Source organism: Acinonyx jubatus, chromosome B1 (assembly GCF_027475565.1).
Source record: "Acinonyx jubatus isolate Ajub_Pintada_27869175 chromosome B1, VMU_Ajub_asm_v1.0, whole genome shotgun sequence".
In the NCBI taxonomy this organism is placed as follows: Eukaryota; Metazoa; Chordata; class Mammalia; order Carnivora; family Felidae; genus Acinonyx; species Acinonyx jubatus.
In genome coordinates, this window is record NC_069382.1 from 120,871,827 (window position 1) to 120,890,249 (window position 18,423).

The 18,423-nt window shown below is 36.9% G+C and overlaps 2 protein-coding genes and 1 long non-coding RNA gene across 6 annotated transcripts in view; 1 reads left to right on the forward strand and 2 right to left on the reverse strand.

Moving 5' to 3' along the window:
* Positions 1-586: 586 nt before the first annotated feature.
* LOC113599837 (uncharacterized) lies at positions 587-1,600 on the reverse strand. The gene is made up of 2 exons (XR_003420750.2): positions 1,429-1,600; positions 587-1,235 (listed from the first exon to the last, which is right to left on the reverse strand). It is a non-coding gene; the product is annotated as an uncharacterized LOC113599837 (long non-coding RNA).
* Positions 1,565-18,423, forward strand: part of STPG2 (sperm tail PG-rich repeat containing 2) — a 598,009-nt gene continuing 581,150 nt past the window's right edge. The window contains exons 1-4 of one of the 4 annotated variants that reach the window (XM_053217110.1): positions 1,565-1,824; positions 1,946-2,092; positions 11,302-11,414; positions 17,411-17,569. In XM_053217110.1, the coding sequence (XP_053073085.1) occupies positions 1,984-2,092; positions 11,302-11,414; positions 17,411-17,569 (381 nt within the window). In that variant the 5' untranslated portion in view covers positions 1,565-1,824; positions 1,946-1,983. Of the gene's footprint in view, positions 2,093-11,301; positions 11,415-17,410; positions 17,570-18,423 lie in introns of all 4 variants that reach the window. The other 3 variants (XM_053217109.1, XM_053217111.1, XM_053217112.1) reach the window with 3 other exon arrangements.
* LOC113600827 (dnaJ homolog subfamily A member 1-like) lies at positions 8,274-9,813 on the reverse strand. The gene is given in 1 exon segment (XM_053217113.1): positions 8,274-9,813. A coding segment is annotated over 1 exon segment (930 nt). The 5' UTR covers positions 9,350-9,813; the 3' UTR covers positions 8,274-8,419.

Here is an 18,423-nt window from a genome sequence, read left to right on the forward strand (position 1 = left end):
GAAAGAGGTTGCCAGTCTGTACCATGTCTATGCAAAGACGGCCTAAAACTAAATTTGCTTTCTGGGTTTATATTCTTGTTTGGGTCAAGGGAAAATGATGTCCTTAAGGAATGTCCACCAATAGAAGGCTAATGTAAAAGCACTACTGGATTATCCTCCAAAGCATATAGGTTTTTCTCTTTTTACCTCTGTGACTTTTTTCTTCATACTGTATCATAAAATCTAATAGTAAGTGTATTCTAGATCTCAGTGGGTATCTGGGGAACCTTGGGAAAATAAGGTTTAAATAACTTTTAAAAAACTATGAGGGGGTCTGTAAGCATGCAAGGAGAAAAATGAAGTCAGTGAGAAAGGATCACTGATGAGTATCTAGCTTCTTAGTAGAGAGAGGTGGTTTCCAAAGACCTGCAAGATTTTCTTTTTCTGATTTTATACATCTCATCACCTCATATTATGGCTAATACACATCCCTACTCCATTCCATACAGAATCCCAGAGGCTGAACTTTCCTGCATCTTTGTATCCCCAGAGTCCAGCAGAGTACTGAACCTATAGTACATGCCAGTATGTGTTTTTTTTTTTTAAGTAAATAAATAATTATTCAGGTAGCTGAGTAGGAAAAAAAAAAAGAGGTATTACAGATACATCCTTGGGAAGCATCTATCCTTTTATGGAGAGCATTCTGATCTTTCTGGAACAACTGTCATACTAAATGACCCACTGAATTGAACATCAGATCGTGCTCTACAGAATCTAAATACTGTAAAAATTTGTAGTAGGTACAAATTAAAGTTCTGTGTCTCATTTGGGGGCAAGGCGTAGTCAAAGCAGGACTTATTTCAGCCTTTAAGAGTGATTAGAATCTGGAAAGGATTCTTGCTGGGAAGAACGAAAAACAAAAAGCAAAAAACAAACCAAAAAACCCCAAACCCAGCCTGAGACACCTTATAAGGTGGATTCTGACATAGATTTCTTAAGACATCTGCAGAAGCCAGGTTCTTTCTGCCTAAGCTTAAGCGACTCATTGGTTCAGAGAGGATGGACTGTTTTCTCAAGCCTTTGCTTTACAAGTAATAGTAAGGAGTCAATGTTGCCCTTGCCTGGCATGTGACAACAAAAGCAGCTTTCAGTTACCTGAACTTTGCTTCAGTTGGTGAGCTTTTCGTTTCCTTCCTGGGTTCCAACCGTTTCTTTTCACCACCACTTCCTGAGTATCTCTTCATTGTTTGGATTATCTGTGTAGTAAAGTCAGAGGTGTTTTCCCTCTGCGGGTGCGAATGTATTTGGAATGGGAGTGGGGGCTGAGCGTGCAGAACCCAGGCTCTGCTTCGAGAGAATGGTTTTTTCTTTCATAGTTTTTGGTAGTCTTTTCCCAGACGCCCTAACTGGTTTATAGCGGAAAGGGATCATGGTCAAGTGAGCTCTAACCTAGTCTAACGTGTTTTCCAGAGTTTTCCCGACAAGCCCAGGACCTGAAACACTTGGCGCCTCAAAAGGAGATCCAAGGTTCGGCCAGCCCTCCGTCTGAGTAGGCGGTGAGCTCCGACGTGAAGGATTGTGGGAGGAGGGGCTCGCGTCTCAGTACGCATGCTTGGAGAGTTCGGCCGCGGAGTTGGAGGAGCGCTTCAACCTCTCTCTCCCAAAGACTTCCGGGGCGGAGAGAAGGCCGGAAGCACACCGAGTGGCGCGTACTTAATCTCCTTTGGCGGAGCGCTTCATCTCTCGCCTGGTGAACTGATAGATGTTTGTGTAGGATAGCTTATCTCTGGTCGCACTCCACGGGGCTAGAATTTGGCCTAGGGGAAATCTGACCCCAATGAGCAGGTGGGAGATAGCTCCCCACGGCAGCTCGTCCATTTACTCAAGCTCTTCTGTTCCCTCTACAGACTGTCGTAACCTTTTACTGCACACCTTCTCTAGTCGCCTTGTTTTTATCCCTTTTCAGAGGCAGTTCCTCCCGCCCCGCCCCTCCCTCCTGCAATTATGTATGATCGGGCTCCCCGCTTGCTCAGATTGTCTGAAGGTGGCAGCACTGAGGAGCATGTGGGTCCTGGGTCCTACCAGATACCTTTCCTGAAGCGGCAGGCAACAGGTAAGAGGTAGGGAAAGGCAAGCATTCTGTGACAGGCACCTCACTTTCGGCCTGCCCTGCTTCTGTGTGCCTGTTAAACATAATGGTATCACTTCATAAATATAACAAAACATGAACTAGGCAGAGAAAATACTCTCCTTATTTTATAGGCAGTAACTGGTAAAATCATTTATCTTATTTCACAAAGTCAGTAATCGTATGGCTAGGACATAAGATGGTACAATGGTTGTCTCCATCAAACTTTAAATTGTACACGTTAGATCTGGGATTTTGATTTCCTGACTCTTGATGACTATGTGAGTCTCTAAATTCCGTGTTTCTTACTGCCTACTGTTTCTTTTCCTTGTAGTCCTGTCTGCCTGACACACATTTGCTACCATTAACCAGAGATACTTTATTTAGTAAGATTTAACTTTTATATTTCTATTTAGCAATATGATTTAAAGTCACCTTTACACCCATCGTGGGGCTGGAACTCAGGACCCTGAGATCAAGAGTTGCATGCTCTTCCAACTGAGCCAGCCAGGACCCCTATAACAAATATTTCTAATTTGCTTTCTGCTTTTTTCTAATCTGATGATTTTGTGGAGTTTACTACCATTCAAGCTGTAGTTTTTCCCTTGTGAATCTGCATTTTCTCTGTTGTTGAACTATACATTTTTAAACGAATCCATTACTCTATATGACCGATCAGATTGGGATATTAGGTTGATTTAGGTTTCTTTGGGTGGAGTGCAGGTTTCTCATTTGTCCTTGTTTTAATTTTGAATTTTACTAATTTTCAGCATCTGATATTGTATCAGTCTTCTTGGAGCCTATGTCTGTATTTAATACAGTGGAGTTGTTCTAAGCATTAACTCCCTAGCAATATATTAGCTACCAACCACCACCCAAAACACTTATACCTGTGATGCTTTTCAATCCTTATTTTGACACTGTCTTTAAACAGTGCCTGATTCATAGTTAGGACCTAATAAACATTTGTTACACACTGAATCAGGGAATCATCCCCCCTCCCCCCCTTGGCAACCAATCCTCCATTGCCCTCTTTAAAGGTTTTTATTTTTCTCAATGCTTTTAAATGTTTCTATGGTGTATTTTCCATCCTTTGCTGGTTGCCTTTCTCATGTATACTTTCTCATTCAGATCCATAGCTTGAACTGTCCATATTCTGATTCTGAAGACTTCCAGAAGAAAGTCTTTCGAGATATAGGTGATTTATATCTCCAAGATGAACGTTCTTCTGATCTTAGGGCCTTCTTACTACTATTAATTTTTTGGACATCTTTATCTGGGTGGTCTGTGACATCTGAAGGTCCACATATTCATCATTTTCTCCGTTGTTTCTAGCGTCTTTGAAAAATTACCTGTCAATCAGTCATAAACCTTAAACTTTGAAATTATTCTAGACTTCTTCTCTGACTGATCATACCCTCATTAAGGTCTATTGATTCTATCTTCTTATTGTCTCTCAAGTTAGTCTCCTTTCTTCATTTGACTACCCTTGACTTTGTTCAGGCCTCATTATTTCTATTTTGAATTAAACCAATAAAATATTGCTGTTTTTTGCTTTATTTCAATCTCCAACTTTTCTCTTATGGCTAAAGTGATCTTTCTAAGATATAATTATGTTAGTTGATAAAAAAAAAAGTTCTTTTAACACTAAGGTTAAAATCTGATGTACTTAACATAGTGCATAAGATTCTTCATGGTCTCATCCCTGACCTGGCCTCCCACATTATCTCTCCAGGCACCCACACCCAACACTTGACCTGTATACATATCAGCAGTTCCAACTTTGCATTTTCTATAAATTCATGCTTACTCACCTGCGTGTTTTTGCAGCTGCTGATACCTTTGCCCACTATGCTGTTTCTTCCTTTTTCATTTGACTGAGTCCTACTTTTTCTTTCAGACTCAGGTGAAATGAAATTGTTCTCTGATTACGATTTCTCAGGTCATTCTTTGACTCCTTAATGTCTCCTTCATAGCACTTTGATACTGTATCTTAATTATCTGTTAATTTATGTGGCTGCCACACTAAAATGTGAGCTTCTTGGGGGGCAATAACCATGATCTTTACTGGTACCTCTCAGTTTTTAGCTCAATAGCATAACACATAAAGGCTTAATTAAAAAAAAAACAATAATTCTTGGAATAAAGTTAGAAAAAAGGTCTAATGAACTACACATAGGAGAGTTAAAAACTCATTACATGACTTGTGTGAACTCTGCTTAGCAGTAAGTGCGGTGTTGCAACAAGGGTCTTCCTTTACTGTTTTGTAGAATTGTGCCTTTCTGACTTGTAAAATAAACTAAGAAATTCTATGCTTGGCAACTCCGAGCAGCTGCATCCTATTGAGCCCTGCTTTAGCAATACTCAGTGACCACATACTGATAATCAGTAGAAGGTACAGATATCATTTCTGTACTGGATAATTTCAAAGTAGCTATTATAGGGGCATCTGGGTGGCTCAGTTGGTTAAGCATCTGACTCTTGATTTTGGCTCAGGTGATGATCTCACAGATGGGATTGAGCCCTGGGTTGGGCTCTGCACTGACAGTGTGGAACCTGTTTGGGATTCTCTCTCTCTCTCTCTCTCTCTCTCTCTCTCTCTCTCTCTCTCTCTCTCTTCCCCCCCCATCTCCCTCCCCCTTTAAAATAAATAAATAAATGTAAAAAAAAAAGGGAGCTATTATCCCTTTCCAAGGTTTATTCTGCCTTACCCCTCTGGGGTAATGCACTGGACTATGCAGAAATATACACAGTTATTTCAATTAAGGGTCATGTAGATTTTATAGAATATTATGTAGGAATATTAGATGTTGGGACTTTATTTAACTTGTTACCTTGAATCATAGGAGAGCAGAGGATCTTAGAGTCTTAGATCTTCAAAAGAAAGATGCAAATGCTCTTTATTCCTAACCTTTCTTTCTTCTCTTTAACCCTTCCTCTTACCATAGCCTGCTTGGTCAATGCTCTTGTGTATTATCTTCACGTTTTCCTCAGGAAATTCTTTTCACCCCAATCTGCAAACTTCATTGCCCCAGCTTTTGGCCATTGAATCAGAAAGACTCTTTCAACCCAGGCTTTACAGCCTAACAGGGATAGGACTGAGCTGCTCTGATTTCATGAATATGAGAGATAATGGATATTCCAATTCCAGATTAGAGCTATTCCTGATTTTCTCTCGTTTCTCTAAGTAGGAAGCATATTTTGTCTCATCAAAGCAAATTTTCCTCAGAGACAACCACCCTAGTAAAATATGATAAAAACATAGTTCTTTTAGTAATGTGACTGCTCCTGGCATTATTGTGTTAAGGAGGATTTAACTGCTTTTTGAACCTGATTTATATAATAAGGGCACCGTATATTAGCTGTGTATTAATTATCTATATTGGTTCTATATCAGTTATCTAAGCTGGGTAACACTGGCTCCCAGATTTCTTCTTTGATGGAGGAGTGGTTAGCTTTACCTGCCACAGAAGCATGAGCTGTTTATGGTTTTGTACTTATAACTATGTGCTTATGCCACCAATAATGAGTTATTAGCCAATCAGAATTTAGGGAGACCACCTCAGGAAATGCGATCTGTATTTAAGTTTAAATAAACAATAGGTATACGTTTACTGGATATGTTGATGTTCCTGAAGATGAGTATGTTTCAAAGATCTAGTTATTGCTTGCTTGCTTATTTATTTATTCATTTATTTATTATTTTAGAGAGAGAGAGAGAGAGCATAAAGAGAGGGATAGAGGGATAGATGGAGGGAGGGAGGGGGAGAGAGAGAGAGAGAGAGAGAGAGAGAATGGGAGAGAGGGAGAGAAAGAAACAGAATTTTAAGCAGGCTGCATGCTCAGCATGGAGCCCAAAGCTGGGCTTGATCCCACAGCCCTGGGATTATGACCTGAGCTGAAATCGAGTCAGGAGTTACTGCTTTTGTGTGAAGAATGACCTTTTGGTTTTGTGGCTGTAGCTGTGGCTATAGAATTTGTCCTTTAATCACATGCTGCCCACCTTATTTCTCAGAACGTACTGACTTTTATTGCTTCATGCCAGTTTGATTTATATTCTGCTGTTGGTGCCTCAAACTCCGTATTTCCTAAACTGAACTTATTTCTTTCTTCTCAAATCTTTCCTTCTTCTATATTCCTAATTTCTTCTTTGTACCTGACAGTTTGATTTATTATTCATAATTGGCACTTCATATGCCAATATATCCATGTCACAAATCAAACCTGTTATCTCACACTCCATCAACCCTAATTCCCCAGAATCTTCTCCTATATTTTTATATCTTAATTATTGGCAACACTCTTTGTAGTGTAATTATTTATTTGTCTGGCTTTCCTACTTCTTGAGGCCAGGGATTTAATTTATTTGTTATTGTACCCTCACTGCCTCTCCCTGCACACAATAAAGTGTTCACTGTTCAATGAATGAGTAATGGTGTAGTTTAGAATATCACCTATTGAATTCTATATTTATTTATTAATATGCAGGGTGCTATGATAGGGAGACCAACCATCCTGATTTATATGGGAATGTTCTGGTTTTAGCACTAAAAGTCCTATGTCTTGTAAACATTAAACATTAGGTATATGTAAACATTAGGTATATAGTTATGAATAAAACAGGAAAGTCTTTCTTTCATGGAGCTAATTAATATAAACATTTTAATTTTCTTGTGGTTTTACTTGAGCTCAATATTTCATACAAACTTTTAGCCTACTGATTAAAGATTCTATATAATTAATTTTGGAAAACTTCCATGAAGATTTTATGAGTACTGGCTTTCTTCAATATGTGGGGCTATTGTGTGTTTTTTCCCATTTTTATATGAATTTCAATATTTTGCAATTAATTTCACACTTGTTTAGGTAGATTCAGTTAGAATTTCTGCCATGGTGTTAGGACAGCTGCCTCAGAACTAGTCTGAACTTAGCTTTTGTTTTCATACCTATCTCACATTACCTCATGTTTGCATGGAGCTAAATAAAAAAAAAACAAAAAAAAAACTTGTGAGATTAAATACTTATGCTGCAAATTGCATAAAAAGTATGGCACAAAAAGTGAATACTCAAGAGATATAACATTGCCAAATTTGCCTTTCAGTTATATCTCTTTTCCTCTCCCCTACAGGTAAGCACTATTCTGATTTTTATGGCAATCACTTCCTTGCGTTTCTTACAGATTATTAAATCCTGTTGACGAAATGACCCCTTTGTCAGAAAGCAGCGTCTCTCTGTAGTTTTCCTTGTTCTAAAATCTGCTCTGTCTGATATTAATATAGTCCCTCCAGCTTCCTTTGATTCATGGATGCATGGTATATATTTTCCATTTTATTTTTAACTTCTTTATGTTTTTATGTTTTATGTTTTATGACTTCTTTATGTCTTTATGTTTTATGAGGGTTTTCTGTAGACCGCATGGAGTTAGGTCTTGCTTTTTTATCCAGCTGGCAATCTCTGCCTTTTAAATTGGGGTGTTTAGAACTTTTCTATTTAATTGTCAACATTGTTGTGTTTATATTTATTCTCTTGGTATTTGTTTTCTATTTATCTCATCTGCTCTTTGTTTCTCTTTTCTTTTTTCCCTACCTTCGTTGAATGAGTTTATTTTTTTAAAAATAATTTTGTTTTTATCTCCACTATTGCTTTACTAGCTACACTTCTTCTTCTTCTTCTTTTTAAACATTTATTTTTGAGAGAGAGAGAGAGAGAGAGAGAGAGAGAGAGAGAGAGCACAAGCAGAGGAGGGGCAGAAAGAGAGGGAGACACAGAGTCCAAAGCAGGCTCCAGGCATTGAGGTGTCAGCACAGAGCCTGACACGGGGCTTGAACCCATGAAACTGAGATTATGACCTAAGCCAAAGTCGGATACTTAACCGACTGAGTCACCCAGGTGCCCCTACTAGCTACACTTCTTTATTTTGTGGCGGTTGCTCTGAGGTTTAAATATATATCTCTAACCTATCACAGTCTACCTTCAAATAATAATGTACCACTTCACATATAGTATATGAATCTTACAACAGTGTGCTTCCATTTCTCCCATCTCATCTTTTGTGCCATTGGGGCCATATATTTTACTTCTATATATATGCTATGTCACAGTAACTTAAATTATTTTTGCTTTATTTATTTATTTATTTATTTTTAAATTTTTTTCAGAGCTTTTATATTTTTTATTCTTCATTTAACGTTTAAAACACTACTATAGTTGAATATTAAAACAAAAACAATAGCAAGTAGTGAGCTATGATTATAGTTCTTCACTCGTTCACTACTGCATATAAAATGCCAGCAGTGTTATTCACTGGCCCCATTAAGAGGTCTGACACTGAACAGCTCCCCTAGGGTGATGTTCATCATCCTCATATGTTTCTCCATTGTAATGGCACCATCTTTCCTGGTTTGGATCAAAGTCCACCAGTTCTACCTGGTCCATTTCATCAGTCTCTTCTACTTCCTTCTTCTCAGGTAGGAGTTTTTCCATCAAAGAGAGTTTATCAGGAGAGAGAAAGTCATTCTCAGGAAAGTTTACCTTAAATTGGATGATTAAGCAACCCTTTTCATATGGTCTATGATAAATTGGCATGCCTTCATTCAGCACACACTTGATATCTCCATGCTTGACAATCTGACCTGGATGAGAGGTAATGACAATGGTTCTGTTGTCAAGTGTAGATATTGGCTTTTGAAAGCCGCACAGTGCTTCAACCAGCTGTATGTGCATACACATGAAAAGATCCTCTCCTCGCCTAGTAAAAACAGCATGGTCCTTCTGATCTAAAACAATGATAATATCTCCCGGTTCCAGTCCAGGTTCTTGGTCTCCTTCATCATGGAATGTTATCTTCTGGCCATCTTTCATGCCTTTGTCAATATGAACTTCTAGAATCTTCTTTTCTCAAACTATCTTCCTTCCATTGCAGCTTTTACATCTGTCTTTAGGACTGATCCGTTCCCCATGGCCCTGGCACTCCATGCACACAGACTGAATTTGTTGAACCATTCCAGGTCCTATCTGATGAATTCTTATTTGCATTCCAGTACCCGGGCAATTGGGACAACATTCTACCGCTCCTTTCTTACCACCTTGGCTTTCACATTTGTTGCAAATCACATTCTTTTGCAGAGCTAGTTTTCTTGTTGCACCATTATATACATCTTCTAAGGTTACATAAGAGAGCTGATGCACAACATTTTTACCTCTCCTTTCTCTCTGCATCCTTCCTCCTCCTCCAAAAAACATATCAAAGATGTCCGTGGGGGAGCCAAAACCACCACCTGCTCCACCTTCTTTAGTTGCCTGTTCTCCTCCTTTGTCATATAATTCCCTTCTCTTCGCATCAGAGCGCACTTCATAAGCTTGAGAAATCTGTTTAAGCTTCTCTCTTTCATTTGGCTTCTTGTCAGGGTTGTACTTCAAAGCCAATTTCCTGTAAGCCTTTTTTGATTCTTCCTGGGTGGCATTGAGTTTGACCCCCAAAACATCATAGTAAGTAGTTTCTTTTACCTTTTTCTACATCTGGTGAGGGGGCCGAGGCTGGTGTGGGGGAGCGGGAAGGAACGTGTTGCTGGGCGCAGCTGGGCAGCCGCCGCTTCTCTGCTTTTCAGTGAGCGTTCTGGAAAGTTCCAAATTATTTTTGCTTTAAATGGTTATTTTTAGGGGCACCTTGGTGGCTCGATGGGTTGAGCATCTGACTTTGGCTTAGGTCATGATCTCACATCTTGGGTTTGAGCCCCCCCCATCGGGGTCTGTGCTGACAGCTGGTATTCTGTGTCTCCCTTTTTCTCTGCCCCTCCTCTGCTCACGTTCTCTCTCCAAAAATAAAATAAAACATTAATTTTTTTATTTTTAAAGAGATTAAGAATTGAGAAGAAATGTTGAGAAGAAAATTTGTTGTTAATCCTATGAATGCACTTTTCATTTCAGAAGTTTGATTTGGGTCTTGTTATATCTTCTCTCTTCATCATGTTCATCTTTCTTCTACCTTGTTGAACATATGAAGAATATTTATAATAGATACTTTAATGTTCTTGTGTGTTAATTCCATCTTCTCACGGATAGATCTGTTTCTTTTCAGTGATTTTCCTCCTGTTTATGGGACTTGTTTTTCTGCCTTTTGGAAGAAATTTTCTGGTGTGTGCACTGTTCATGTTTTTATAATCTGTGGCTTGGGTTTGTGTGTGCTTATGTGTGTGTTTTGAAGGAAATTTGTATCTTGTTCTCTTTCATGGTTTGCTGCTTTTCTTTAGTGATATAACAAATAATTCTTGATTTCAGTTGCATTTTAATAAATGTGGGCTTTAAAGTAAACACATTATTTCTTGTTTTAAAAATATTTTTCCTTAATCAAGATTAACAAGATTTGAAACTACACTAATAAATACCATGTATTCTCACAGTATTGTACATCTTCTTTTAGTGTTTAAGATTCACACAAATATGAGGCCTCACTTTCATTCTTTTATTACCTGTTGTAGATAGTTGCTCTGTTCTCTTCCATCACTTCTTTAATGTGTGTTGCTTACACTATACTCATTTTCCATTTCTTAAAATTTTTTTATAAATCTTTCGCAGACTATATGTGTCTACTAAATTTATTAATTTTGTCTAATTTTATGATTACTTGTTCCAATGAAATTTGTATCTTAGATTTGTAAATCTTTATTTGGGGCCAGGTAATCAAGAAATATTTACCAAGTACCAACTATGTACCAAAGTAAAGAGACATTATTAATTACTTGCTGTAAACTCACTTTAAATTATTTCAATCTAAGCTGTCTCTGCAACTTTATATATGCTATTTTCTACAAATAGTAGGTGCTATTCCAGAATATGAAACACTGGTCTTCTGTGGACGAAAACATTTTATTAGCTAAGCATAACTGACATTTTCATCTCAACCAGATATACCTAAAAGAAAAAGGACTTTTGTTTTTTATTTCTTTAAGTATTTTTTTCTGTTGTTTAGGAATTCCAGTTCTGTAGGTTCTTTTATTTAATATATATTAATAAACATTCTGCTGTTACACCAGATTTTTTAAAAAATGCAACAACTTCTGAGGGTACCCATTGGTTCTGAAAATGTAGTCTCAACAACTGAAGTTACTAAATGATTTTATATATTTTGGATGTTTTTTCTGTGAAGTCACTGGGACCCTGTCTTATCTGTCAGTGATATGATTTTACTTTTATAGGTGGCTATGCACCATTCCTTTCTTTGGCTGCCAGAGACAGTACTTTTACTGTTGCTTCTAACACTGAGAAAGCTGTTCCAGGTCCAGGACACTATAATGTTTCAGAAGCACAGGTAAATTTGTAATAGTTATAATTGTCTGAGTTAATAAGAATCATGCTTTCTTCCTCTAATAGACTAATATGTCATTTATCATATTTTATTTTTCCTTCATATCATCTTCTTTCTCCTTTTAATCTATATTTTGTTATTAGAATAAGAGAAAATAAATGTGTTTAATATTGATTGCCTGGTTGGGTGTTCTCCATTATTCTATATATTCTATAAGACATAAAACATTGTTACATGCTTCATGGTTCTTGAGACTCTTCAATGGGAGAATAAGACTATTGAATGAATTATGGTATGTGAAAGTTGTGTAAATGATCAACATCTGTAGAAGGAGGGTGGCAGTAGAGTGAAAGAATTAGTTTTTGTGTCATACTCTTAAGCTATAGCTATTGCCATTGTCTCATCTTGTACCTATACAGTCTGAAGAGTCTATGACCAGAATATTTTTGATGACCCATTCATGTTCAGAAGCCATGGATGTAACTCCAATATCTTCTTAATCATGAATATCATCTTTTACCCTTTTCACATACATTTTGCATTCATATATAATGACTCCTAGTTGAGCCCAGCAGATCTTTAGCTCCTCTGTTGGAGGCCCAGGTGCAGTCATTGATGCTTTAATTGTTGAATTAGACTTCCTAAATTAATAATAGCAACTATTCTATCAGGATTTTTTTGTTGGAAGCAATAAAATAGATTTCTAAGACAGATACTGGATTTACAATAATATTTATAGGAAGAGTATTTGGGTGACTTATGGACCTGAAGGATGAATTGAACAGTGAGGTCTGAAGGAGGGACAGGACTAAGACGATTCCAGGTATGTCAGAAGTAAGAACTGCAATAGGGAACTGCCATTAGAGAACTTAATTCTAGAACTCCATCTGTTTTTTATGTGTGATTCCACTCAGTGTTAAAATTCCCAGTAGGGAGAACCTGATTGGTCCAATGGTTCCTGGGATAGAGGATCCTGTGTTTGGAACCTCCTTTAAAACCACAAAGTATAGGGAAGATTTCTATCTGCTGGACAGATAGAAAACAATAGATTTCCATTACATTTTACCCCTTGATTGTCCAGTTTTCTTCATTCTAATGTGCACTACACATACACACAATTCTTTCCATATATATAATTTTAAAAATGAAATTATTTTATGTATAATTTTCAAGTATAACTTCTCTGAAGGAGCCAAACTAGTGTCTAGCTATTGCATTCAGAGATGGTCTTACAGTGTGACTATCGAATGGATCTCTATATTAAGGCCATTTTTGCTCTTGTTTTTTCATATTCCTTTTCCATTATTCTGCAACTTATAGATTAAATGGTAAGTAAATAGAACATGAGATACTATAAAGAAGTGGTTAGTAGTGTGGCCTCTGGAATTAGACTGCCTACATTTGTTTTTCATTTTGTTTTTTAAAAACATTTTTTAATGTTTATTCATTTTAGAGAGAAAGAAACAGAGAGACAGAGCACGATAGGGGGAAGGGCAGATAGAGAGGGAGACACAGAATCTGAAGCAGGCTCCAGGCTCTCAGCTGTCAGCACAGAGCTGCCGCAGGGCTCGAACTGACAAACCACGAGATCATGACCTGAGCTGATGTCAGACGCTTAACCAATAAGCTGCCCAGGTGCCCCTAGACTACCTACGTTTGAAATCTGTCTCTGCCACTTACTAACTGTAAGACTTAATCTTCACTACTTAATCTCTGGGCTTTAGTGTCCTCATCTGTTTAATACGGATACTAAATTTGTAGGATTTTTCTAAGAATTAAGTGTTAGTAAGCATTTAAAAATAGTGCTTGACTATAGGTAGCATTCAATAAATTTTATCCATTATTAGTGCTGCCATTTTACAACAGAAGAGGGAAAGAGAGAGGGGGAAAATGAAAACAAAGTGATGTGGGAAGCAAGGAAATGCAGATGGGATCTGTTTCTGTAACTGATCATGAAGCTGTAGGTGGCTTAAGATTTTTCCATTACTCATTCTGTGTTCCCTGTCTCTTTAACAGGGACTTTATCTGGTGGAGTTTTTAGCTTGATGTGGTGACTACAGTCTTTAGTTCTAAGAAGTCTGTGCTCTGTTCACAGGCGTCCTTCTCAAATCTTTATATAAACTTGCTCTTAGCATTTTCACTGGGCATTATAGTTCGAGGAAGCTCTGCAAAGTGTGTCTCTGTCTTCTTCCCACCACAGTGCTGTGGCCCTCATTAGTCCTGTTTTTCAGTGCTGGCCAGTGTTAATCACCTCAGCCAATACACTGACTTCCTTATTTTGTTTTCTGCTTTCTAGCATAAGGAAGCTGGAATTGCCAGGCATGTTCTCAACTTCCAATTCAGTGGGACATTTATGCTGGTTTCTTAAAACTTCTAGAATACTAATGCCTAGAGGACAAAAAGCAAAAAAATAGTAGTGGGTCATTACAGTTAATTGGAAATGTCACTCCTATTTCCACTCCATGGCCTATGGCCAGCGTATTATGGGTCTATGGGTTTGCTAGTTCTACCAGTAGTACTTTATAAAGACCGTAACTCCACTCTTCGAAGAGGGGAATGGAATAAAATATACAATAGGTAGATTTCAAACTTGTTAAATATGACAAATATGAGGGTGTTGTGATATTTTATTAATACCGGTTTTAGTGAACTCCACATGTAAAATAATGCAAAATGCAATTTAGATCAGACTTTATTTTATTCCAATTTATTTCTTGGATTTCAAGAATAAGGAATTAGAAAATGTAATTTTTTTTAATGTAATAGTTGACCTAAAAAAAAAAGTTCTAGTATTCTCTATTTTTGTTCTTAAAACTATAAACAAATGCCAAGAGAAGATTGATTTCCTTCATTTAAAAGATGACTATGACTTATTTACTCAATTGTTGAATTTTTTTTTTTTTGGTAGTTTTAGGCTAAATTCCTACAGAACTTTCGAACTTCAAGAAATGTGAATTTATCACACTGTTTAAAACATAAAGTTCATTATTTTAAATGACTGAATTAGGAAATACGTTTGTGATGTGGCATAGTTAGCATACTAATTCTGTAAATAATTAATATACTGAATAATAATTAAAGGGATAATCTTATTAGAGATTAATGCAAATGATTAATAATTTATTTTAATACTTTTATTTTGGAAGCATAGGTTGAAATGTTGCTTTCTATTAGCAATTACTTAGTAAATATTATTTGGAGACTTCAAATGAAATTTAATTTAATTTAATTTATTTTATTTTATTAGCCTATTAAGTCATATACCTTATTCTGTTCAGATCCTGTTTCCTAGAATGAAAACCACTCCAAAGGGTCACTTCAGATTTCACTTATGTTTTCCTGGTTCTAATTCTGTTCTAGTTTGTGAGCTGTCTCTGCATGGCAGATACCATCTTGTTTCTTGCTATGTAAGATTGGTTCTAGATGTGGAGATCTCTTCTGTGGATGTAGATAAATAGTTATATTTCATATTTCTCGCTACCTAGGCCTAGTAATAGATGTCCAAATTGTTTTACTTAAAAAAAAATTTTTTTTAATGTGTATTCATTTTTGAGAGACAGAGACAGAGTGTGAGGGGGGAGGGGCAAAGAGAGAGAGACACACGCAGAATCCAAAGCAGGTTGCAGGTTTTGAGCCGTCAGCACAGAGCCCGATGCGGGGCTTGAGCCCACGAATTGTGAGACCATGACCTGAGGCGAAGTCAGATGCTTAACCGACTGAGTCTCCCAGGCCCCCCTGTTTTACTTTTGATCTGAGAAATACATCTCACTAGAGTTGAAGGATAGGATATTGTATGTGATACAGTGCATGGCCTCACCCTTCAGATGAGACTCTGCCTCCTTTATTGTTGGGAGGTTGGTGGCAATATAGTAATTCATCAAGTAACCATAGCATATAGACAAAAGCACAGTACCCAAGAAGTAGTAAGGCTATTTTTCTCACAGATTTTCATATAAAATATATAGTTACCTCATAATATAATTTTTGGGTTATTTATCTGACATGTAGTTCCTTTTATAAACTCTTGTAAAATCAGTAGAATTGGTAATTATGAAATATGAATAATTGGAAAAAAATTCTTGGTTACTTTCTACCAGTTAAAAAATCAGATTAATTTTACTGTCTTCTGTTGAAGTTCAATATAAATTCAAACTGCAGTGTGAAATGTAAGATCATAGAGACTATAGTAATGGCTTTCAAATAATCAAGTTTTGAGAAGATGTTCTCCTTCCACATGATTTTACTTTTTATCTAACTTGTAATATTAATGTTTTTGAAAAATCATTAAATTTTATTATAGGTCCAAGCTCTTTTCAACATAGGGATTATGATCTCATTAAAACAGTTATTAAGTAGTGAATTGGTGACCTAAAAATATAATTTTGATTAATTTTTTTAACATAAGATGTCTTTTGTGTATTTCTTTTTTTTAATTTTTTAAGTGTTTATTTATTTTTGAGAGAGACAGACACACACACACACACACACACACACACACACACACAGTGAGCAAGAGAGGTGTAGAAGAGAGTGAGACACAGAATCTGAAGCAGGCTTCAGGCTCTGAGCTGTCAGCACAGAGCCCGACACGGGGGTGGAACTCACAAACCGGGAGCTCATGATCTGAGCCGAAGTTGGAGGCTTAACTGACTGAGCCACCCAGGTTCCCCTCTTTTGGGTATTTCTTAAAAGCTCAGGGGCGTTTGGGTAGCTCAGTTGGTTAAGCGTCTGACTTCAGCTCAAGTCATGATCTAGGGGTAGGTGAGTTTGAGCCCCGCATGGGGCTCTGTGCTGACAGCTCAGAACCTGGAGCCTGCTTCTGACTCTATGTCTTTCACTCTATCTGCCTCTCCCCCACTCATCCCCTCTCTCATTCTTAAAAATGAAAAAAAATGTTAAAAAGCTGAAAGCAGCTGAATAAGATGCAGACTAGAGATAGACTCAATTAATAGTGATTATGAACAACTGACATTTATATACCATGAGTATGTATTGGTAAGTGAATAACTTAAAAAAATCTGATTAATCAAATGCCACTATTACTATGAACCATTTTTAAATGATTACACTATGACTGTTAATTGAAACTAATATGATGGAATTTTATCTGAATTCACTGACTATTACCGAGTTGATAAATTTCTGATTCCAGAGAATCCAGACATGTGGCATGGAAAGCTGTGGGAGATTCCTCCCTGTACCTATTCTGCAAAAAACAATGTGTAAAACTAATTTGAGATAAAACCAAGCTGTTAAAAAACACAAAAAAACAATCAATCAAACAAAAACCCATGCTGTTGCCAGTAAGCCTACATAAACGTCCCTAGATGTAGCCGAAAAATAATTCATGAAAATAATTAATCCTAAACAAGCTTGGAAGGTTTGATTTTTCCCTGCAGTGTGAATACCAGTTTAAAAAAAATTTTTTTTTAATGTTTATTTATTTTTGAGACAATGCAAGAGACAGAGTGCAAGCAGCAGAGGGGCAGACAGAGGGAGACACAGAATCTGAAGCGGGCTCCAGGCTCTGAGCTATCAGCCCAGAGCCCAACACGGGGCTCGAACTTATGAACCATGAGATCATGACCTGAGCCGAAATCTGACACTTAACCGACTGAGCCACTCAGGTGCCCCTGAATACCAGTTTTTTAAGCTCATTTCAGAGGTGCATATTCTTCAGAGGCCTGTTAGTACATACTCTTTATTCCTGCTGTACAACTTTGAAGATTCCTATGTCTTGATTCCTGTTATAAAACTGAGTTTTGTATTCTCTTAGAGTGTCCTAAGTACAGTAAATTTTAGTTTGAGGTCAGAATTAAAACGATAATTGTCATCCTCTCTTGTTATCCCCTTTTACTAGAATTGTGTCTTTAGTTAAGAGGCTCAACTTTTTCAGGTTGGGTTTTAAAACTGTTCATATTAATATGTAAAATTTACCAAATAGGTATTAATTATAAAATGTTTTTTTAAATTATTTCATATTTTTCTCTCTAATTTAGTATAATATAAAAGGAGGCCATAGTCTACAAAACCGGGAGGAGCGTTTTAAGAAGTTTGTTTCAGATAGTCCAGGACCAGCAAGCTATGATCAGTTTTATCATGGAGCATCAGATATCATGAATAGAAAAGCACTACAGGTTAAAGAGCATCTTCAATCAGTATGTTCTATTTTAAATTATGCTTCTGATATTTCTTTTAGTTAAAATAGAAAAGATTTAATGTTTTATATAGTAAGTGGAGTAAAAAATTTGTGTAGGAGTCTAGCGGGTGACATGTTTGAAAAGGTACATTGGTGTTCTGTAATAATTTTTACACCAAAGTCCTACCCCTTTAAAATAAATAATCTAGAAGATTTTGGTCATGGTTTATTTAGAGTGGTTGTCTTTCCTCTTTCTCTAACTCCTTCACATAGCTCATATTAATTAAATTTTAATCAGCTTTGTTTAGGGGAACATATTTTAGGGCTAACTATTCAGTTGAATAATGTCAGTGCAATGACAATGATGTTAAGGTTTATATTTATTTATTTATTAAAAATTTTTAACATTTACTTATTTTTGAGAGACAGAGAGAGACAGAGCATGAGCAGAGGAGGGGCAGAGAGAGAGGGAGACACAGAATCCAAAGCAGGCTCCAGGTTCTGAGCTGTCAGCACAGCGCCTAACACGGGGCTTGAACTTACCAACTATGAGATCATGACCTGAGCAGAAGTCGGACGCTTAACTGACTGAGCCGCCCAGGCACCCCTTTAGGTATATTTAAATATCAGCTATTTTGTGTGTGGGGACAAAGTAAATGTTCATTTACTTATGTAAGGATTTATCATACATTTTTTTGTTTTTTTTTTTTTGTCTTTTTAAGAAGGAAGTACTTGTCTTATTAGACATTAATCTTTTGCATTTTCTTTGTGACGCTGTGTGATATTTTCTTTTGAAAAGTAGTAAGTCGTTTTTTTCAGACTTATGAATGCTTTTTAACTGACACATTAGGAATTTCTTTCTCTTCTTTTTTG